This window comes from Ooceraea biroi, chromosome 14 (assembly GCF_003672135.1).
Source record: "Ooceraea biroi isolate clonal line C1 chromosome 14, Obir_v5.4, whole genome shotgun sequence".
In the NCBI taxonomy this organism is placed as follows: domain Eukaryota; kingdom Metazoa; phylum Arthropoda; class Insecta; order Hymenoptera; family Formicidae; genus Ooceraea; species Ooceraea biroi.
Window position 1 is genome coordinate 2,271,086 of NC_039519.1, and position 23,879 is coordinate 2,294,964.

Sequence of the window (23,879 nt, forward strand, 5' to 3'; positions counted from 1 at the left end):
CACTATTGCTGACTCGAGCATTTTTAGTTTTACGTGTAAACCATATCGGATAATCTTACCATCATCAAGTAGCATGCGACCAATGTTGCGCTTCTTGTTCTTCCTGCTTTACAATGAACATAAACAGTACCAGATTGATCAGTACTATCAATATTACTAGAGTCATCCAGTTTTCTAGTTCCAGTTCTAGGTCCAGTTTTCGATACGCCGCGGAATTTATTAATAAAATTTACGCCATTCTCCAGCTTTTCTTGACAAGGTGCTTCAAAGATGTCCGTTGTGGACAATTGCAGAAATTCTACATTGTTTTCATGCCATTCCTGATGAAGGAAAATGACGTGATATCATTAATCCAGATATAAAACTGCTTCTATTCAATATACATATAACAATTTACTTTCAAAACTCAAGTTTTTACTACCACGCACCTTTTCCGTATTAGATAATGAAGATAGTTCGTAATCTTCGTTCATGGAGACAACAGCTTTGATATTTTCTTCCTCGATTAACTGAAATAAAAGTATTATAAAAGATAAAAAATGTATGTTACATCTGATGTAATTACATGACATCTGATTATTTCTATTATAACAATCGATGAAAAATCGAACCGGATCATATGAAACAAGTTTAATAAATAAAAACATACCTGCTTTGTCGTCCATCGAAACGGTAAGGCGCCTAATACGACTGTCTCGTCTATCCTGTCGTACCAATTTCGCGTCGTGACTCTTTCCATAACAATGTTGTACAACAAGGTTGGGTAAAACGTTACTCTTGCAAACATTTTTGCTACAAAATTAAATCGGTAAAATAATGTTAGTCCAATAATTGGAATGTTAATTCGGATGGCTAGCTTGTTTAAAAGACATAGCAAAGGTCGCACGTTTCAACACTTAAAATTTCTAGCCGAGCAACACGTACAACAAAAAAGCCGATAAAAACCGATTTCTTGGATAATTAATGATTATCGTAAATAAATAATATAAATTGATTTTTAATTTAATATTTAATGTCTTCGCTTTTTTCTGACACGATGTGATTACGACTATCTCGAAGGAACAGTAGTATGGAAGAGAACTTTCTCCAGCAGAAATAAGTTCATACGCGGCTGATGACCCACTTGCGCGCAGTGTAATAGGAAACTGTGAATTGGATGATGGTGGGGAATGCCGTGGATGCAAACTAGTCAATGTAGCGGTGTACTCTTTCGACCGGTATTCTGTACGAGTGTTTTCAAAGTGTCTATATATAAATACAAACATATTTTACGTGGAATATAAAACATGTATGTAAAATAGGATATGCTTAAAGGACGAATGTTTCAAAGTTACAATATCACGTTTGCATGTTTGAGAAGAAGCGAAGCATGACAATAGAGAGATAACTCTTTACAAGTTTATAATTTCTCATATTCAAGGTAATTCAATCAGACGTATAAGATATAGCATACAAGAGTTAAAGATATTTCTTTAATTTTATATTTCATCAATGTTAAACATTATCCTAAACTAATTAATGTCACAACAAATGTATTTACATACAATTATCATTAAGCTAATCTAGCGTCGCAGTTTTGCGACGTTAGATTCGTTTCCAGTGAATCTGCATCTAAACAATAGGACCCTAGCTCTCCTTTCCTAAACAAACTGACAAAATAGTCCGCGGCAAATTGCAAATCTGGTTGTACGTTCACTCGCCCATCGTAGCCTTTTAACTTTACAGTCCTTCCCAACTTTGCGGCAATATATACAAGCAGCTGCATCACGTCATCGTTTGGTTCTTGCAAGCCCAGCTTGTCCACGTATTCAAATCGCTCGTTCCCATTTAGCCAGAAAAGCAGATAATCTGCGAGTGTGTGCGATCCTACTACGTGATCCTGCATACATCCCACCAGCGCCAGTTTGAGGCCAGTATGGACGTCTTGGATGGTAGGAATTAGGATGCCCGGTGTATCGAGTAGATATATCGTTGGATCTTCCGATATCTTTATACGAGTTAATACGGATCGCGTAATACCAGCCACCGCACCAACGTGAGTAGCTTTACTCAGACCAAGGTGATTGCTTCTCAAGCGATTAATCAGAGAGGACTTTCCAACATTGGGTACACCGATCACCATCATGGAATACGATTCCTCCTGCATTCTGTTATAACGATTTGAAGTCTTGATCAATTTCTTGGCTAAAGGTAAGATCTTTCTCATGTTTTTGCAGGATTGATCTTTAAGATTCGTGAAGATTACATTAGACAGCCCTTCTCTGTTCAACGCAGAGATTACGCTCTCTGAATATTTTGCATCGGCTAAATCATTTTTACTCAATACAAGTATATGCGGCTTCAGGCTTGTCAGACTCCTGCTATAGTCCGCGTAACGTCCAGAGACCGGTACTCGTGCGTCATGAACCTCCAGAATGCAATCGATATTTTTCAGCTGTTGTTGCATCTGCCTCAAACCTTTCGTCATATGCCCAGGGAACCATCGTATCTTGTCGTGTAACACAAATTTATCCCGCAAATTAGCGACTACTTTACCTCCTGTGCGTGACATGATGCTGCAGCTTTCATGTATACTTGCTACTTCTTCAAATATGATTATGCGTCGTCAGTTTTAGATTCTAAAATGTCAACATGATAAGAATTAAGAAAATCTCATGTTGTCACTGTTGTGACAAAAGCAATAAAAATATACGATAATAATCTGTGTTCCGTGCAGTGTAGGGAGATACCTAAGAAACATGACAATTTCTGGCAGGTTAAAGTGCGATTGGTAAATTAGATTATTATCAGTGTACACATGTAACAATTTATACAATTCGAACACAAGTTCACGAGACAAATACAGCGTTGATTGCAGCGTTGGCCGTTGGGGTTAGGTTAGGCTAGCCGCCGGCTAGATCAGTTATGTAATGGTAAATTTCCATGAAAATACTAACATGCTTTTGTAAAACGACTTAAACTTTGAATTATATTTTTTAATCATTTGATGCGCTTGAATAATGCGTTTGACCAATATTAAATATCAAGCTGTTCACGCATTCGCGGCTCACGCGCACATTTTAGGAAGGCGGCTTAAGCCGGTTCGCAACGGCGGCGCCCGAACCGGTCCGGTCCAATCGTACCGTCACGGTCACCGTGGACGCAGCTTTATAATCGAACGCAGCTGCGCCGTGCGCGGGCGGCTCCAGTACGCGAGCTCGGCGTGACGCTTGCGCAACTCGCGCTCGCGGCCGTGCGAAAGTCCACATGAGCCTGTTGCCAGTTATTGATCCTGGCGCGATTAAACAACACCGCATTGCCGTCAACGACGAAAACAATTCTCGCCACGTCTCGGTCGCGTTCGCGTACGGCGTACGGCGTAAAAAAACGTTAGCACGAGAGCCGACGATCTCGTTGCGTCGTCGTGCGCGATCTCGCTTACGCGATTTCTCTGCTTGTATGCGACGAAACTGGTGCGCGACGCGGAGCGCACGTCGCGCATTTTACCGTTTACCGAGGCTCGGCGACAGCTCCGTGTTGACACGTCCGCCGTTGACACGTATGGCCAAAATGTAGATGGTTACTGCGAGAGAAAGAGAGAAGGAAAGAGTCGATCGCGCCGAAAGGGTGAACATGTCATCGGATTTCCGTGAACGAGCTTGAGCTCGAGCCGAGAAAGCACGATAGCCTAATCCTTAAATCCCGACCGTTGATTTTCTCGTAAACGCGAAACGGACGGACGGACGGACGAACGGCGCGATTGCACATGTGATCCCCCCCTCTGAGTAGTCTCGACCCCATTTGGCAGACGCGATGAAGAAGTTCACGATCAAGGGTGTCCTCGATGGGTTCCGGTCGTCGGTCCCGCAGCCCGTCAAGCCCGACCAGGAGATCGTCGAGAACCTGAGGCCGGAGCACTTTCAAGTGAAGAAGGTCAGTACCGAGAGAGAGAGAGAGAGAGAGAGTGTGTGTGTATATCTAGTACCCCCGTCCACCCTACCTAAAGTGGACCTGTCGATAATTCATCGTTTGCTATTTTTCGCAGATTTCTTGCTCAAAAGTCGGAAACTCCTCTTTCTCTTCCCCTTGTTTTTTTTTTTAAATAATTTTCTAACTCTAATCTATTCAAGCAATTTATGTCGCTTTCGATGACGAAAGACAGCACACCACTGGTACAAGTAGATAGTGTCGGTTTTGATCAGACTTGTGTCTGATTACGTCACATGATGATCAATGACAGAAGAAAGAAGAAGAATCGATATCGATTACAGCTCAGCTTACTCTGATCGTTAATGAAAGAAAACTCGAATGCTTAAATTCGCTTTTCGCTGTTCTACGTGGAGCATCTGAAGGACCGTTGAGTGAAAGCTACTTTCTCGAAAGATTTCGTCTCGAATTGAGTTTGAGCTTTCCTCTGAATTTCTTTTGTATAAGCCGCCTCTCATTTAATTAATCTGGGAATTTTCGATGAAAAGATTTGCCTGTATACAGTGCCTGTATACTTGAATGGTATATTCCACGATCCACAGAGTCAGGATGCTAAATAATTCCGAGATCGCGGCGCTTCGGGATTGATTCGTTTACTCGGCTGAAGGAAGGCAAGGCTTGTAAAGGCTTGTAAACCTGCCAGTGTACTCACCTCGTACAAGCACAAGAGCCTCATGCTTAGTTGGAGTATATAAGCCGAAGAGAACGTATCCCGGTAGTTGTCGATATACGCCAACGTCGTATATCGTATCGAGCCTGTCAAGTTCGTGCGCCAAAACTGTCCTAGCCATTTACTCGAGCTCGAGTCGCTCGTAACCGTCGGTTACGATGTTGATATCGACTATCGCGATCCGGATATACACGTTTATGGGAATATCCGTTCGCGGTTCAGGAACAGATAACGATGCGCGATTATTATTACAGCGCGCACTGCTGATTAGAAATGTTTTGCGATTAGCTCCGCGCTACGCGTGCTTCATTTTCTTGAACGATCGATTTCAATTTGTCGAGCACGAGCTCTTTCCTTACTTCGCGATTTTTCCGAGTATTGAATCTAAAGAGCGATCTTAATCGAGTCGTCCGCGAAATCTCCATCACGCCATCGAGGAATTGTTCTCGAGGCTGAAAACTGCTCATTCGAGCTGATATCTTTTAGATCTTGTTTCAGTAATTTAGCGTGACTGTATCTTCAAAGATCGATTTGTCTAAAGATATTTTTAAATTACATCGTTAAACAAGGTCACGATTGCAATTTTCATGTCAAGTCACGAACTTGGCGCGTCGCACGGTCCCCTTCACATTTTGCACATTTGTCTTTGCTGAAATCATCGCTCGATGCGTAATGATTATCATAGTCACTGGTATTATCTCATTTTTCTCGCTTTTACACTGCTCTCGCGTCTCGCGTCGCGTTATCAATTAATATTTTCGTTATATTTTGACATGTACAAAAATTACATTCATGTACAACAAATTCAGATAGGGATTTCTTTTCATATTACTGCACATATTAAAATATCTTGAATTTACCGGAGAATAAATCTATTCCTATCGAATATTTCTTTCCTTGCTCCAACATATTCAGAGTATAATATTAAACAAAAAGAAAAACTCGGCACGTTTTTCCTCAAGAAGAACGCTGTACGCTGTACGCACGGCGTTATTGCTGACGGTTTATCCCAGATATCGCGGTTTATCAGCCGACGTGGCATTTGCATGCACAGCATAGTACACCGTGCAAATTTCGAAACAACGCTAGTTCATTTGAAAACATCCGATGGATATATTACATGGTATATATTGATCGTAGATTTGAAGAAATGAATATTTGGAATGTTGACTTGGAATTTCGGTTGACGTAATAGGTTCCAGAATCGGTATGCCGCACGCGGAGAAAATTCTTGCTGAGAACTCACCATTCGCAAAATTGCAATGTTATTTGTACTTTTGCAACTTAACGTTCACTATGTTAAAGAGATATTGCACCGCGTGAACTTGTGATAATTAAAATTGATTGTTATGGACTATTTGTAAGTGAATTCTGCAGGTGATGGAATACAGGGAGGTATCAGTTGTACCTCCAATAAAGGCAATTTATAGGAGACACGTATGACAGATCTGTCAATAAACTGGAAGTTACGATGACCCGTGCTCTCTCGCTCACGCTCTCGCTTTGTAACTATAAATGATATTGCCAATAAGAAATTGCACATTGTGCAAGGTATCCAGAATCGCCAATGCTGCAACGTATTTTGTAAACAGTGATCTCGCAATTCAATACAGATAGATATCTGATTTGAAAACCTAGAGGAATATGCCGCGATAAGAATACTGTGAATTACAGCAAAGGCGCTATATCAATTTCTACGGTACACGTGAATTTTTCTACGCGTTAAAAGATACATTGTTTGAATCATTTATCGTATGGTTTTTTTTACGGCCGTATAATCCTCCGTGAAATGAACGTAGACATAAAATAGTAATTATTCACTTGACATGCAAAGAGGAAAAAAAACCGGAAAAACTGCGGGAACCTTAGGAGAAATTAGAAATTACGTCGCGACGTACATTCATTTGAGCACGCGCGTATCTGAATCTGTCAGCAGGACGGAAATAATGGCCCCTGGCTCCGCAGCTGCGCTACCACTGGTACAACAGAGAATGCAGAAATGAATAAATTTGAGCTCGCGCACCGTGCAACATCTTTTCATTTTCCATCATTGGCTCGAATTGGATGGATATGTTATATACTTTTTCATTACAATCAACGGCTTCTTCCGTTATGTTTCCTTATACGATTCATGCGATTCATCAGAGTGCGACCTGGCTGAAAACTAAATTGATCGAGATCGAGAGGAAAAATCGAGAGCGAATGCACTAGTTAATTTTCTCCGCTGAAACTTTCCAGTGACCGGAGATTCCCGCGCACTTCTCACTGCAATTTCGTGTTTCATGATGGATAAAATTCACGGATCATGAGCGATCGTTTCTTTTTCTACTACTGATTGAACGAGCATTTATAATATCCGTTTCAAAGATATCGCTACGGTTTCCGAATGACCATCCCCTTTATTCCATATCGTTCTATATGTTATAGGAAAAAAGCGGCCTAGAACAAGCAGAATAAAAGCTGACGCACGCGCGCTAAAGTTAGTTTTCACTAGCGAAAAATTGATAGCAACCTTGATATTGAGCCGTGATGTGCTCCGTGGCTACTCGCCGTACGTATCGCCGCATCTATCATTTCGCTGTATCTCCTACATGCGCGCATTGTCCTATAACTCCTGGACCAAACCAAACATCAATTTTGTCCTTGTCCTATTATGCACACCCTTGCCGCATCTCGAAGACAACGCGCGAACAATCGACGTGCGTTCAAGGCCGAGCAAATTGCCGTTTCAACGAGTAGCGATCCAAATTGCGGACATTAAAGGCGGGAGCACAGACTTTGGCATAAGCGCATAAACAGATGCATAAGGAATTTGATTGGTCCATTTCCTTATGCACATGCTTATAGACTAGGGCTCTGATTTTATTTTGTTTATCGAATATACGTGTAAACGTTAAACGTTTATCCGTTTACACTTATTTCCAGAAAAACGTTTAAACGTTTATTATACGATTATTATACGTTTATTATACGAATTAAGGATCGAAGCTTCGAAGATGTGAAGTAGTCTTCGAAGGTCAATAACTTGAAATTATGCGGTAATCGACTACATGCAACCAATTTCAGCTTGTGTTATCCTCGTGGTGTAACGTCGTCGTCGTCGTCGTCGTCGACTTGGTGTAACGTCAATAACAAGCCAATGACGAGCCAATGAAATTAAAAATAAGAGGTGGAGAAAAATGTTTGTACGTAAGGCGCGATTATAAAGAGATAAACGTTTAATATACGTGTAAACGTTTTCCGTTTATACGTATAATACCTTAAAACACGTATATTCGGGAAAACGTTTCTAATGAACGGATATGCTAATTATACGTGTAAACGTGTTTCCGTTTAAACGTATAATAGCGAGCCCTATTATAGACCAATCGAATTCCTTATGTATCTGTTTATGCGCTTATGCCAAAGTCTGTGCTCCCGCCTTAACGGAGAACAATGTTAATGCTTAAAAGAGTTTATGACGTGCTAACACGCAGGCCAATAATGAAAAAAAGTATTTACGTGAAGAAAGATCGATGATCGCTCGCGTGATTGGAAATCAATGCGTCAAGCACTCGGTTTTCCGAAAAATTTTCCGCATTTTCGTTTTCTCCGTAGTGAATTTTCGCGATTCACAGCCGTTTTCTGGAATCGTTTCCACATTTCTTCACCTCTTAACTCTCTCAGCTGTCGAGAAAAGAAATCAAAGTCGCAGTGTTGATCGGTGTTGCGGTATCCGCAGGATAAACTGTAAACGACCGCTACAAATTACGATACAATCGTCACGCAACACGTCACACAACACGAATACGATCGAACAAAACGCTTTCTGGCTGATAATCCAAACTCATCGCGATGTGTAAACCGATTAATTCCTACGCGAAATTGCGTTCGTAAAAATGGAAAAACTTTACGCTCGATACTTGACATTTAATTGAAATTTCCTCCCAAAATGCAGAGATATGAAATTTTTACAAAATGTTTTGACAAAATCGATACAGATTAAATCGCGGATCAAATGAGAATTCGTTGAATGTAAAATATCTTGTTTTTCAATCGCTATGATCAGTATACCCACGTGAAACAATACACACGACGAATCACCTCATCCTTCACGTCAAGTTTACAAGATTAAAAACTTGGTAGAGTTTGGAGCTCCCGAATCGATTACCATTCTCGCATTGTAGCGAGGAGCAATCTGTCTGGCCGGTGTGATTTTGCACGTCGCGTCGCACGGAGAAACCTACGGTAACGGAGCATTCGGACAAGATGACGGGAAGAAAATCTTGTTGTCTCAAAATCCCATGTTGTCCATGTAAACTCCAATTGTATCGGACGTATCGAACGACATGTCGCGATTACCGTAAATAGTGTATTGAATGTACTGATAAAGATGCTACACACGTTACGTTGGGAGTTACTGGAAAGAGAGCCGTTTCTAATACTCGTTGTCATCTCTTTATCCCGATACGGTGTTTCTCGGGTTGGGAGCATCTTGCGGTTCTGACAATGAATAGCCGGCGGTCCGGTTAACTGGCCCAGCGAAAATTGCGCGTGGGAGAGCCCCCGGGGGACGCGAAATCGGAGAATGGGGATAGGGCAGGTGCTCCTGTGGGCGCTCGTAACTTTCGTATCCCCGTATTTTAACCTACTTCCCCGGCGGCCGGTGAAATGGAACGAGGGCAGTTTTCACCACAGCGAAAAGCGGTGGTGGAGTCCCGTGCTGCACCAAAATCGATCTTGAAGCATATATCCGCCGCCGCCTCCACGTACGCTCTCCTCCTCTTCAACCGGTCGCGTTCGCGGTTAACCCGAGCGACACTCTTTCCCGATCGGATCCATCTATCGGGCTCCTTTTTGTGAAAGGTCTTTTCTTAGACGAGCGAGTTGATGTATCGCGACAAAGTTGGATCGTTCGAGCGAGTTTGCGGAAAGCACTGTAGCAAAGCGCGTCTTCTATTTCACGAGATTACTTCATCCACCGCTTTGTAAAACGGTAAAGTGAACTGCTTTTAAGATAAGTACCTTGCGCGAGAGACTCGGCAGCGTCGACAAATGTCCTCACAGATATCAACGTGTTGGCATCGTACATGTGGCGTGGCGTTGTTTTACGCGCGCAGACATTAATTTCATCTAAAAGACGGATAGAAATACTTACTCCCTGATCAAATGAATGAATTGTAATGAATTTCTGAAACAACGGGAGATTTCGGAAAAATGCACCCTTGTTCTCGTCTTCGACCGCAATCCTTCCTAATGAACGAGCACTTTATTGGAAACCAGGATGATGCCCGATGAAACCGACTTTAAATACCTGCAACGAACAATACGTATCACTAACATTTACGTATCGGGCAACAGAGGTATAGAATTAACAGTAGCCATGCGTTGTCCACGAGATACACAATAGGAGTCTGTGAAACAATACTGTCCCCCGCTTGATACATCTCCGCAACCCCTTGCGGGGATGAATAGTCTTCCAAGCGACTAAAGCGGGAAAGATGGCATGAAACGGACGCCTTTTATGTTGCAGACATTCAGACACGGCTTCCCGCATCAACCGACAGCGTTGGCATTCGACCCAGTTCAAAGGCTCCTAGCTATTGGCACTAAATCAGGATCCCTCAGGATGTATCCTTTGACGTTATCGTTAATACGGTGGCATCTCGTAATTAAGAGTCTTGTGTCTATCTTTTTCTCTTCTGACTATAGGAAGGAAAATTGCTAGGATTTAAAAGATGCAACAAGTTAGACTCTTTTATCTTTTCTGTTTTTTTTTCATTTTCGTTTTTTATCTTTATGCAACTTTCTCTTTGCGCTATATACTTCTATACAATATCGAGTCTGTCTCGTTCTTTTAATGCCTCGTAATTCCATGTTCATGGAGGGATTATTGCAAATTTTCCATTATGTGTGCGTGTGTGTGTGCGCGCGCGCGCGTGTGACGGAAGGTAAAAACTATAACTGTATCCGCGCTTATCGCTTTTACAGTACCCTAAAAAATTTCGGGAGTCAACGGGTACAATTTTAGCGGATTAATTACACGTCGGTTCGTGGTTCTTCGACCGTGTGTTTTTACACGTCAATGACTTCATTGATCTATCGTGACCAAAGTATAGCAGCAATAGATGCTCATCGCAGTTCGGTGGGCATACTAGTTACCGCGATGAACGCGATCTCTATAAATGGAAGAGTTTTAGGCGCCACTGCCAATTCCGATGTAGAAACTTTTATTTCTCGTCATCATTAGATCTTTCTCTGGACATGAAAATTAATGAATCAGAAAGAGAGAGAATTTTCTTCGCGTGATGAAAAGATTCTTATTTCATCGGATCTTTGCCTCCTGATATTTCGTACACGATTTTTTTTTAATACCAATAAAAATTCAAAGAATGCGTATTTTTTATTATAAATGTACGGGATTACAAATATTATGGATTTATTACGTATTTGATATGTTTAGTAAGATATAGATTTGTATTTTTCTGAATTAATCTAATGCCATAAAAATAGTCTGGGTAGTCCGGGCGTAGATACGCACGTTAAGCATGAGGAATGCGCGGCAGTCCTGCAATTACAGTTTTTGATCAACGAAGGAGCATTGGTGTCCGCCACGGCGGATGACACTTTGCATTTATGGAACTTTCGTCAAAAAATACCGCAAGTGGTGCAGAGCCTCAAGTTTCAAAGAGACAGGTCAGTTGCTAATACGTAATATGCGGTATTACTTTTCCTCCCGATTATGTGCCTTGTACGTTATAATATTTTGTTACATGTGATGTATAAAGTTTCGCACAAGTTGTAATTTGTTGTTCGTATAATATATACGTATGTGTATATGAATATAAAGTACGTGTATAAGTAAATGTTTGATTTCGCGAGCACTTGGATCAGTATTAACGAATGTGTTTTTTAATACAATAATTTTAATAGCAGACGTTAATCGTACGACTTATATTTGACAGAATCACTTGCATTCACCTACCGCTACAAAGTAAATGGCTGTACGTCGGAACGGAGCGAGGAAATATTCACATATTACATATCGAAACATTCGTTCTATCCGGATATGTAATTAATTGGAACAAGGCTATTGAAGTGTAAGTATATGAATTTTTTCGAAAGCTATTCGAAAGAAAGAACAATAAGCAACCGTCAAGTAACAACGTGTATATTTATCGGTATATCTGTACAAAAATCGATACGATCGAAACAATCATCACGTTGACATACGTGAAGCGTATGATGAATTCCATATGCCAATCTCTCTTCATAATTTCTCATCAATTTCATTAATTTCAAATATACAAATGTGTTTAAAATTTTTATTGGAGCGTAAAAAGGTAAGTGAAATAAATCGCTGTTTAATATTAATTAATTAATTTCAGTAACGAGAGAACTGAATATAATGTACAATAATATGATATATCGCAAAGTTATGAAACATTTGTCTAGTCATGTAAAGATATCGTTTTAATTTCTACTATATACATATATATATATATATATAGTTCGGAGAAACATAAAGAAACATAAAGATTTAAAAGAAATAGTAGATAGCGTACACGATACAACATTTATTTTAAAATTATATTACAATTATCGGCATTTAAGTTTCTACTGCATCAAATATACGTATACTGGGTGCTTTTGCGCATACTTTCTTTAATCTTTTTGACATATTTTATAAACTATAATTATAAAAACTATATTTATAAATTATAATTCCTTAGCTATGATTAGTATAGATGATTCGATATGAGAAGAGAGACAAATATATTCGTATGTCATTTTTTTTAAAGCTTATTTCTAATAAAACTTATGGTTGATACAAAATGATAATAGAGAAATTCGTCTAAAAAGATTTAAAAAAGTATGCATCACTCATAGCATTTGAACAGAGAGCGTTTACTCATTAAATTTATTGAACAAGTCTTAAATATTTTCAAAAAGATGAGTGAAATATATTTTCAGATCCCGTTTCCATTAATTCTTGTAACGAATGTGTCGTTAAAGATTGTGTCCTAAATGTGTGAATGTATGGGCCAACTAAATTTTTGATAACCGGATTACATTCGGAAAATTTGTTTATCTCCAATAAGCTTACATTAGTATTACAGTTTTTCTTAACACTGAAAGGGACAAGAGTCGAAGACTTGTAGTTTTTTATTATGCCTGATCGTAGACATATAGATGTGAATGCGGCAGTGATGGTATAAGGGTGCTCATTATAAGTGTACCACCATTGGGATTTAATGTTTCGTTGATAAGCTATAAATTATGGATTATATCAATAATCAATTTGCAGAAATTGGTCCACTTAAAAATTGTCTAAAGGTCATATCAAGAAATATTGGCTAATTTGTATCAGTATACATATATATACATATATATATATTTCTTTTCCGATAGGGTTTGCCACACGAAATGTATTTTAATCGATGAATAAATATGTCGTCAGATTGGTGTATACTAATTAGTTATGCGAATAATTCCCAATAGCGAGACACTTTAACTAAGTTATGTAAGCAAATCTTTTAATTTTCTTAAAATTTATTACTACTGACAAAACTTATTGATATCTCTACATTTGCTTTATCGAGATTGTACATGATGGAGTCTTGTACGCTGTTATAAAACGACTTATCACACATAATTATTCTTAGGAATGCTTTGTTACTTATTTTTCTTCTACTAATCAGTTAATTTCCTCATTACATTACATAAAACATAACATGGTGCCGTAATGCTGGATATACAAAGATATCATCACAATCGGCACATCAAATAAATATAACATAATATCCTAAGTTGAACTATAATGTCACGCGTGAAATAAATCTGCAATAAAACATAATGATTAAAGCCTGCACACGAGCGTTTTATACATGTTTCACAATAACGCAAGAATAATAATCTTTGTTATACATGTGTATGTATATACATATATAAATATATAAATATATTTTTCAGATCTAGAAAGACCCATCCTGGTGCTGTAGTACACTTGAGTGATAATCCTTTAGATTTGAGCAAGGTACGCGCGTTTTTGAGTACGTTTTTTTTTGCATTATTATTCCATCCCTATCATAATTTCATGATTGACATTACTCAATTTTACCGTGACGCATAAAGGAGAAAAAAAGAGTTGCGCGATATTGGCGCGATATTGGTTATTCAACATGTTTTACAAACTTGTATTACTTGTCCAGATCCAAGTAAATAAGTGCAAGTGTGTGCTTGCATGTTGTATGTATGCATGCGTGCATGCTATCACTGTTGTGTACAAAACCGAATCAAAAATTTCATTATGAAAGAAAGGAAATCCGTGTTGTGAAATACTCTGAAACCGATCATCTACGATCATCATGTCGATGTCGTATCTAGTTGAAGACGAATTTTAATTGGTTTTACAAGTCGATATGAAAGTCATATTACGACGATCATAATCACTCATCTTTTTACACATATTTATATGAGTTCACATTGTTAGTACAACGGAATCCTGTTACAAACTTTATGCAAATATATATACCTTGTGTGTATTTATCTACTAACTGTGAAGTCATGGGTGTGTGAGGAGTGTTCGAGTGTTCGGGATACAACTTTCCTCTATTCTTGATGTTGATAACTGTGCAAAGAAACAATTTGTCCATTTCTATTACGACTATTTCTAACAAGTTATTTATTATAGAAACGTTATACAGAGTGTTTAAATCGGTATAGAAAAATGAATTAAGACGATAAATCTTCAATTTTAAATAATATCTCAATTGTCAATTAGATTGATTTCTTCGTCTCTACTTGTGCCATCAAAGCATCATTTTGCAGCATTGTTTTCAGTTAATAATTACGCTAAATAAAACTTCATTGAAATATATGATTACAATACAGCGACGTCTAATGAAAGAAATTAATTTTTCTACGCTTAATCTCTCTTAATCTCGTAATGGAAAATACATGTTCTTTATATATAATACTATTGGTACAATAATAATAATCAATAACTTGTTAAATTGCGTTTTGCGTAATATTACGCGTCCTTGCATAAATCTTGTTGAGCGGATAGTACATGCATAAAATCTGTGTCTACGATCCGTTTTGTGCTCAATTATAAAAATCTTTGTCCATTTGGTTTGTTTGTTTCTTCGGCGATCAATAATCGATATCATGCGCAATCATAGTACGATCTGACTTTTATTTGTGCTCTTTGCACAAATCTTGTAGAAAGCATCGCTCACTACATTTTGATATCTAATACGAGCCAAGTGCATACACATGTTGTGATACACAGAGAATCGAAATATTGTAAGAGAATACACATTTGTCACCTATATGCATATATATTCACGTTTCTCTCTTGTTTCAAGGAAATACGTTTTATCGATAATATGTGCCTTTCACATGCACGGATACTTTGCTTTCAGATACTTATAGGGTATCAGACAGGGCAAATTGTTCTGTGGGACTTGAAAAGCAAAACTGCTGACTACAGGTGTCAAACGGATGAACAGTTGAAATCCATAACATGGCATCATGAAGGTAAACAGTTTATGTGCAGTCACACGAACGGTTCTCTTTCGACTTGGACCGTTCGACAATTAAAGCCAACAAGCGTGACATTCCCACACGGTGAGATTCAATTTCACGTTACGATTGCAATATCGTAATATCGTAATATCATATATTTGGCAAAAATCTTCAATCAATATCTCTTTTACAGCAAAAACTACCAATGGCGAACCTGAACCATGTAAACCCATTCAGAAGGTAGAATGGAAATTATCGAGATCAGGGTAATATAGTTATATCAGTTATTTAATTTTTAAGTAATGTACAACGTGTATCAAGTAATTGTATACGATAAACATGAATGTTTATTAGGGAAGCGTATATCATATTTTCTGGTGGACTAGCGTGCGACGTCACTGGAAGAACACCTAGTATAACAATTATACAGGGAAAAACTACTACAGTTCTCGAAATGGAACATACAGTTATAGATTTTGTGACGCTATGTGATAACCCATGGGCCAGTGGTATAGTAAAATACACTTTTTTCATAATTCTTCAATAAATATTGCTTCTTGTCTTGCAAAATTTTAAATTATAGATCTCTTTATTACTGACAGTGTAAATGTTCTCTCTTTCCTTTTTTATGCCAATACGCCTATTTATCGTCAGTATAATGATAATGTCATATCAGTCACAATAACGCGACTAGTTAGTATCATCATTATTTTTCAGATTTTCAAGATCCGTATGCTGTTGTTGTTCTACTACAAAATGACTTGGTTGTGATAGATTTATTAACTCCTGGATTCCCCTGTTTCGAGAATCCATATCCCATGAATATTCACGAATCTCCTGTAACCTGCTGTGCGTATTTCGCTGATTGTCCTTCGGATTTGGTACCTGCATTTTACTCCGTTGGGTCCAAATCGCAAAAGAAGACCGGTTTTAGCGAGAAAGAATGGCCTATTTCCGGTGGAGAATGGAGTCCCAATTCTAGCAGTTATAACGAGATTATTCTCACTGGGTAATATTATTATGCGAATGTATCGTCATATTACTAAATGGTTATTAATAAATGGTATTTTATTTTTTTAACACGATAATGTTTATAATTTCATTAAAATGTGTACATATTATTGCGTCGACATGTACATATCGTCGTATAGTACAACTTGAATGATGATTAATAATTCCTGAAATTTCTATAATTACATGTGTTGTCCGTAGGCACGCTGATGGCAGTATAAAGTTCTGGGACGCTTCCGCGGGAACGTTACAAATCCTTTACAAACTAAAGACAGCGAAACTTTTCGAAAAGACTAAGACGCATAGTATAGATTCTGAAGAGGACCCATTAGCAATTCAACTTATTTACCTTTGTCCCGAAAGTCGGAAATTAGCTATCGCAGGAAGCGGCAAACACGTCGTATTGTTTAAATTTAAAAAGGTTGAGAGTATGTCTGAAGTAGTGGTAAGTTATCTATTTGTTTCCTAATATTTTATATCATTTTATATTTATTTTTATGCTATTACATTAATAAACATTAATTGTAATCTTTTTTTGTTTAAATATTTTCAACTACAATATATATTAGTTCACTGAACTTAATACATAAATAAAATCTCTTCTAAAAGAATAAGACATGTCCTGCTATTTTATTGTAGACTTTGGAAATATGCTTATCAGTGGATTCATCAAGAGAAGCAGAAAATTCACCGGATCATGAGTCTCCAGCAACCGGAAACACTGTGGGAAATGTGGAATCGAAGATCACAGATTTTAATCATCCGCTTAAAGTCAAGACGGGTTTGCAGAAAAGGGCTGCTGGTTTTCAAGCGACATTAATTTGTTTAACAACGGCACCTAGTGGAGAACAACCTGAGAATATAACATCCCTTAGTTTAAACTCTTCATACGGCCTGTGAGTATAAAGAATTGGCAAAATACAAACCTTAAACGTGTGTCCGAATTTATTAATCAGAATGATGTAACCGGTTTACTGTACACAACTTCCATAAATTTTTGGAAATTCTCGAAAATGGAAATAATAGTATGGGATGTTTTAATGTTTTAGATTGGCCTATGGAAACGAATCAGGCTTAGTGATAATAGACATCGTGCAGAAGATTTCGTTAATCGTATTAAACACCAGCGATCTTGGGGGATCTGATCCGCAACGTGTTTTACGCAGTCCCAAACGGCAAGACGATTCGAAACGAGAAAATGAAGATAAAGCGAGAAGTCCGAGTACAGATCAGGTAAACTGTATTTTCTTTTCTACTAAAACCACATACATTTCAGTTGCCTAACTCTTACCCTTGACTCGAAACTTCGTCTAGAAAGACCTTTTAGACTTTTTATACCTTCTTACATTTTGCTTTCTTTGAACGCCAACTGTTAACAGTAATTCTTCACTGCATGATTATAAAATGTCTATATAATTTAATTGTTACGATTATATGCAAAATATCTTATTTAGAAAGTATCATGGTTTAATATTTCATGATTCAATAAAATATTCTATTTTCGGCTATACAAAGGTTATACTATAATAGATTACTGACACGACGATATCGTTTTGAAGAAGATAATTGTCATCATACGCGTATGCGTGCACGTATACACATATACGTGCATATATGTGCGCGTGTGCATAATTTCTCGAAATTTCTTTGTAGTAAATTACAAACAAATCCGTTCACGTTAGATTTTGACGAATCTTAATCTCTGTAAACTGACTGAAACTTCTCCCCATAATTTATATGTTCTAATCTTTGCCACAATAACTACATAATTCCATTATTCTTAAAAAAGAATAATGGAATTATGTTTCGATATATCATAAAGAAAAACAAATGCTGGTTACAATAGGTAAAGTACTTCATTTACTAGCAGATATAATAGTGACAATAGAAACAATATTTCAACAAAACCTCTTTAAGTAAAGGTATTTTAATCCAAATTAAGAATCTGCGATATTTCAACAATTTCTTACAGGTGAGAAAATGATCTTTCCATAAGTGATCAGAATGGTCTTTAAACGATCAATCAATAAAAAGTATATAACAAACGTATTCCGTCAAATTCCCTTTCAAGTTGTCTTTCTATAATATATTATAACATTAGTGTGTTATTTATAAAATATAAGTGCAAATATAACATGTATTAGATGGAGTATTCTTTAGCAAGTTCTTAGTCTTTACATTTCGGTTTCTCTTATTTAATTATTTAATTTTTATTACTATACTCATAGATGACAATTATTTCACTGAATATTTTAAATATTGCTCACGTTAAACCATTTACATAGTTTGCTTTTAAATTTGAGTTATAAGGTGTTACTTGGCAATACAATAAAATATTTATATGGGGATACACTTATAGTTAGACACTACAATTGTTGTAGAATATTAAATCTTTATTGTATTATATACCTAGAGCATTTTTGAAATATTTTAAAAACTCTTTACATATAATATAGTAATATTTTCAAGACTTTAACATATATATGTATTACAGACAAAATTGTCATAATAGTAAAGGTATACAACGTGTTCTGACAATTTGTTGTTTTATATTTTGTATTATTGGATATTACTATAAATAATATTATAAAAAATATGATAAACATATTCGTAATTATCGGATATGTCTAAGAGAAAACTCGAACAGTTGTACCTTAGAGGGCATAATTTTGTTATATATTCGATATGGTTTTTTAACGGTTTTTTGTACAACTTGTTTTTATATAACTTCTAACTTTTGTTTGATTAAGATACATTTAATGAAATCTAGTACAAAATTATTAGTTACACAAAGAATAATTTCGTATATTGGCAACTACTGGTCAAACTTGTCATTTTCCATGTGCCAAAAATGTTCTATATAAATTATCGACGATATCTATAATATTGTTTTCTTATTTTTCTATAAATTACTATTGAAATAAAACGTTAAAGAAATTAAAAAGCTATAAATATTAACAGGTTACATTGTATTATAAAAACAAATTTTGTTGTTAATGTTATTTATTATTAAAGTCGATTCTGATAATTATATATAGTAAATATTAAATATTTTTACATTTTTCTGTTCTGTAACTTTACACTTAAAAGAACACGAATGGTCTTTTTCGTTGTACTCACATATATATTTTACATTAATGTTTAGCTAACTTTGTGTCTACCATTGAAGCAAGTAAGATCAAATATATCACTGTTGAAACAATTGTTAAGTTTTCTTGTGTTGTTGCACAATGTTGCTCTGTTAAGAATATTAGTATTATTTATATATTATTATTATTTGAGTAGATAGAAATCAATAGTAAAACATTGGATTTTTATTATTAAATCTGTAATTAGACAATGAAGTGTTGAATGTAGTGATTGAATACAGGTGGGCAAATGAAAGAATAGAAACGATCTAGAGAAACATTATTAGAAATATTAGTTATTTAATACATGGTAAGAATAAACAATGGTTCTCTCACATAAACGTTTGATGGGATCTGTGCATGTGCATAGATTTTATTTGAAAAATGTAAATACAAGACTTACAGTTACAATGATAAAAATAATAATACGAAACATAAATGTTATTATCAATATCGACTTTATAACTTGTAATCAAATTGCTTCAAATACTATTTTTTCAAAGATAAATGTAATATGTATATACCTTACTATATATATATATATGATGAATGAAACTACAACACTGTACGTAATCCTTTTATCACAATATTCGTAAAACAGTGTTATCAATATACACAGTAAAAGAATGCATGAGAAAAGTTAATATGTAATACGAATCTTATATTAAACATTTGCAATATCCAGGTAATTTTATGTTTCTATGTATCGTGTATTATAAGACAGAAAGTTATCAGGTATGTTGGCAAATCTTGAGTTTGAAATGCCATTGAGATAAGAAAGCACTATTCATTATTGGAGATATTACTCAAGTAAGAAAATATCAAGTATTTTTGAGAGAAAGAGGGAGGGAGGGGGGAGGGAGAGGGAGAGAGAGAAGGATCATGTTTGAGAATGTCATTAAGGAAAAGTTAAAGATGAAATCTTATTATTATCGAAATATGTATTTAAACGGATGTATTTTATTTCTATACACATGATTATGTGTACTCATCATATGTAGTAGAAATTGATTGATGTGTATTGAGTATATTGATTTGGTAACAAAAACTATATTTATATATCATATGTCTTAACACTATTGATTTGTGGTGTAGTATATTGTATTAGAAGTTAAAACTTTGTATCACTGTAGATATGTTTTAACAGTATTTAACAGTTTTTACACGGATATTCTTTGACATACAGTAATTTGTTGGTACGAACAGACAACGCGCGCGTGTGCATTTATAACAATAATTATAACATGTTTCAGCTACGTATGTACATCACATCAGTAAATGTCAGCATTACTCTATTATTGATGAGATATATCGCAGGTGATTAAAAATATGTCCATACACAAATGTTATGAGTACAGATAGAATATATTGTTTTCGTAATTAGATAATTAACAATATAGCTTTATTGAATCTGTGACTAAATCTTGCAAACCTGAGTTAAATGCTCATGAATAACTGATTGAATTTGTTAAAACAAAGTGGAACTTTAAAATGAACTAAAATTAATTTTGTGACTTTGTGAAAATTGATATACTTTAACTCCCGTTTTGGTTGCAAAACGAAATTTGCCATTTGTCATACAAACTTGCAATATCGAATTACTTTCATCAAATAATTAGATAGATGTATTGTATAACATTTTGTATACTTCTCTACATGTGCTTGTCCTTCGTTAGCATCATCGTACTGCCATCTTACTGATGTAATGCATATTACATACAGCATTATTTATCACATGAGATCATCTCTAACTTTTCACATATGCTTAAAACAAGTTAAGTGAGAATTATTATTAAATAAGAAGTGTGGTACAACTGTTCGTAGAATTATTTTACGGAGCCAGTATCCAGTTTTCTCGCAGCAATATTTTTACATACATGTACTCGCATGCTTAGTAAATATTAATGTTGGTATACATATATATATAGCAATGTAATTTTTGACTTTGGCAATGTAATTTTGTTGACTCGTTTTGCTTATTTTACACAAAAATGTAGATAATATTTATTAAACTTGACTATTTCACATATCTTTTTTCACAGAGTTATATTATAATATTGCCAAGAGTCAATATTTGCTATTTCATGTTCTCTTTATGGAGGAAACTGTGTCAATGAAATTGGTAGCATATTCTTTACAGCAAGGATGTAACATACGTACCCAAGGAGATATGACAATGATTTATTGTATTTCTCTTCGTTTATGAATCATTTACAGTACATTATGACATAATATTTGATATTGCTAAAAATTTGCGTCTGATAATTCATCAATGGTTCGATAATGATTCAATAACTGGCAGAAATACTATAATTCGAAAATACCCTGTCTGGAAAATTTAGTTGACATTGCGAATAATGTTGAAGAAAAATATATCTATTACCTTGAAATAATATCTATTTGTACAACGACACGTTACGACACATTACGATGTTCCACTGACTAGCGATATCGTAAGTATCGAAGGCCTACGTTTCTACGAGCATCTTGGGCATTTAGTTTGTAGGCAGACAGACTTTCGCATAAAATTCACATAGAGAAAAAAGAAAATTAATTATTACTCTGTCTGCACTCTTCGATAGAAAATTGTCAAATTTCACGAGCCTGGGAAGTGACAAGTGATCATGTGTTTGCAATTAGCTTTTCGGTTTGACATTATGCTTCTTCTTAGATATATTTCGGCTTTACGTGTTTACAGACACGGCAGGCTGTATATAGCACGATATAAGGGATTAGTCTACACCACTATTAGTGGACACTTACGGAACACGAACGCGGAAATTTCATAAACAGTTTTAGATTACGTCTATTCTGTTAGCATTAGGTCCAATGTACATGTCATCTCTATTTATCTACGAACTGATTGATTGTGCAAAGCTCAACATGTTAAATTCATCAGAGTCAGCGAGAATCCGTGATGGAATCCGAGGCGATAGTTACAAGGATAACGGATTCGACTCAGCAACAGTGTCTTCGCAGTGAAAGTCAAACTGGAAACAATAACGATAGACCGAGCGGAGAGGAATCAACAAGCGAAGCTAATAAAACAGGAAACCTTTCTAACGGCGACGAATGTCAGAAAAGTCAAGGTTGGAAGGGATTTAGTCTCAAGAGACAACTGAGCAAAGTTGATCTGAAGATCAAAAATACTTTTACACCGTCCTTGGTGTCTTCTCAGAATGGGGTACTTGTATGTTTTTTTAATACGTGCTTTACTTATCTTGTTATGTTATCGATAGAAGACAATAACTTCAATTATTTTAAATTACCTTTCTTATTGTACTATTGAATTTTATTTTTGCTGAATATCTTCATTATTTCGAGGCAACTTTTGACCAACTGTACACACAAATTAGATTAAAGCCATTTATGCCATATGTTTCTCTCTCTTTTTTTTCTCTGCTTAGTGTGTACATGTATCCTTTAAATGTGATATATAATATAAACATGTAACACTTGATGTTCTTGTATAGCTCCATAACATACGAAAGAAATATTTTAGCTTATGTCGTTCGAAGAATCACATGGTTATAAAACAGGAACAAGAAAAACAGCTTCTATAATGTTTACAGAAAACAAAGTCCGCGCTAAAAGATTTGCTTTGAGCGCTTAGATCGAACATTATTTTCTATAATTGGTAGCAACACGTGCTTCTCTTTTCCTAAATCTTTAATGTCTTTATGTTTCCGAAAGAGCTCGTCATTGGGGCTCATGCAAGTACCCCAATGCCAGCAGGTAGGCAGCGACGCTGGTAATCAAAAGTCTTCCACATTTTACTGCAATGTCAGCGAAACGGCCAGCACGAGTCGTTCATTATCGCCGGTCGAAAGTATCGACTCTGAGTCTTCATTGTCACCGGATAATCAGTCTTCGGGATGTGAGAGTCCCCAGATCGATGACAGGAAGCGAGACATCCAAGAGGCTAGAAGCCCAACGGAAAGCGAAAACGAGAAAACAACGATGAGCAATATCAGTGTAAAAACCGAGGCAGTGAGACCGATGAACTTATCTTTACCCGAACACGAATTAAAACCACCGAGGCTGAAACGCATCGCCAAAATCAAGCAAGCAAAGAGAGATAACCGTTTGCTCTCCGTGCCAAATCTGAAATTTTCCAAAAACGAGACGACCGTTTGTGACCTAAGGTGCGAAGAGAGCGCTACATCCGAGTCGTTCACCTGCAATCTTATAAGAAGATTCAGTAAGTGTTTACATTTAACGTAGAGGAGCGTTATGTGTCGTCCGTGTGTCCTTAGAGATCTGACTTCGTTAGATTTTCACGTTAAATGTGAATGTGTGCGTGTAATTAATCTTACTAACGATCGAGAAAGATCTTTTCCTCGATCGGGAAGGGTGCAATTAACAATGAAACTTTGCATTTGTATCTGTGACTGAGAATATGTGGTGGGTGTAGACTAACCATAGAGAGAAAGAGGGAGAGTGTGTGTGTGTGTGTGTGTGTGAGAGAGAGAGAGAGAGAGAGAGCTCGGCTGGTCCTGGACGTGCTTCTGCCTATTTTTTTTTTAACATAAAGCCTAGGATGCTCTTAGATGCGTTCAAAATTATTTCCAGAGGAAACGTTAACACAACTCATA

The 23,879-nt window shown here is 36.4% G+C and overlaps 2 protein-coding genes across 17 annotated transcripts in view; one reads left to right on the forward strand and one right to left on the reverse strand.

Annotated features, from left to right (window-relative positions):
* The window catches only part of LOC109610640 (phosphatidylglycerophosphatase and protein-tyrosine phosphatase 1), a 41,200-nt gene that overhangs the window by 415 nt on the left and 16,906 nt on the right, over window positions 1-23,879 (reverse strand). Inside the window, exons 1-5 of one of the 5 annotated variants that reach the window (XM_026975028.1) lie at window positions 2,937-3,097; window positions 1,948-2,618; window positions 650-792; window positions 429-509; window positions 60-320 (exon numbers count right to left, since the gene is read on the reverse strand). In XM_026975028.1, coding sequence (XP_026830829.1) covers window positions 60-320; window positions 429-509; window positions 650-792; window positions 1,948-2,551 — 1,089 coding nt within the window. In that variant the 5' untranslated portion in view covers window positions 2,552-2,618; window positions 2,937-3,097. The other 4 variants (XM_020034040.2, XM_011351675.2, XM_011351673.2 and 1 more) reach the window with 4 other exon arrangements.
* The window catches only part of LOC105286620 (syntaxin-binding protein 5), a 32,973-nt gene continuing 12,438 nt past the window's right edge, over window positions 3,345-23,879 (forward strand). For 4 of the 12 annotated variants that reach the window (XR_003407446.1, XM_026975022.1, XM_026975025.1 and 1 more), the window contains exons 1-15: window positions 3,345-3,912; window positions 10,149-10,246; window positions 11,129-11,311; window positions 11,581-11,715; window positions 13,589-13,652; window positions 15,043-15,247; window positions 15,339-15,411; window positions 15,500-15,654; window positions 15,863-16,154; window positions 16,358-16,601; window positions 16,796-17,052; window positions 17,206-17,389; window positions 19,302-19,328; window positions 22,184-22,468; window positions 22,978-23,485. Coding sequence is in view for 11 of the 12 variants with exons in the window: in XM_026975022.1 (XP_026830823.1) it covers window positions 3,793-3,912; window positions 10,149-10,246; window positions 11,129-11,311; window positions 11,581-11,715; window positions 13,589-13,652; window positions 15,043-15,247; window positions 15,339-15,411; window positions 15,500-15,654; window positions 15,863-16,154; window positions 16,358-16,601; window positions 16,796-17,052; window positions 17,206-17,389; window positions 19,302-19,328; window positions 22,184-22,468; window positions 22,978-23,485 (2,830 nt within the window). In the remaining variant the exon portion in view is untranslated. The remainder of the gene's footprint in view (window positions 3,913-10,148; window positions 10,247-11,128; window positions 11,312-11,580; window positions 11,716-13,588; window positions 13,653-15,042; window positions 15,248-15,338; window positions 15,412-15,499; window positions 15,655-15,862; window positions 16,155-16,357; window positions 16,602-16,795; window positions 17,053-17,205; window positions 17,390-19,301; window positions 19,329-22,183; window positions 22,469-22,977; window positions 23,486-23,879) is intronic. The other 8 variants (XM_011351677.3, XM_011351678.3, XM_026975026.1 and 5 more) reach the window with 7 other exon arrangements.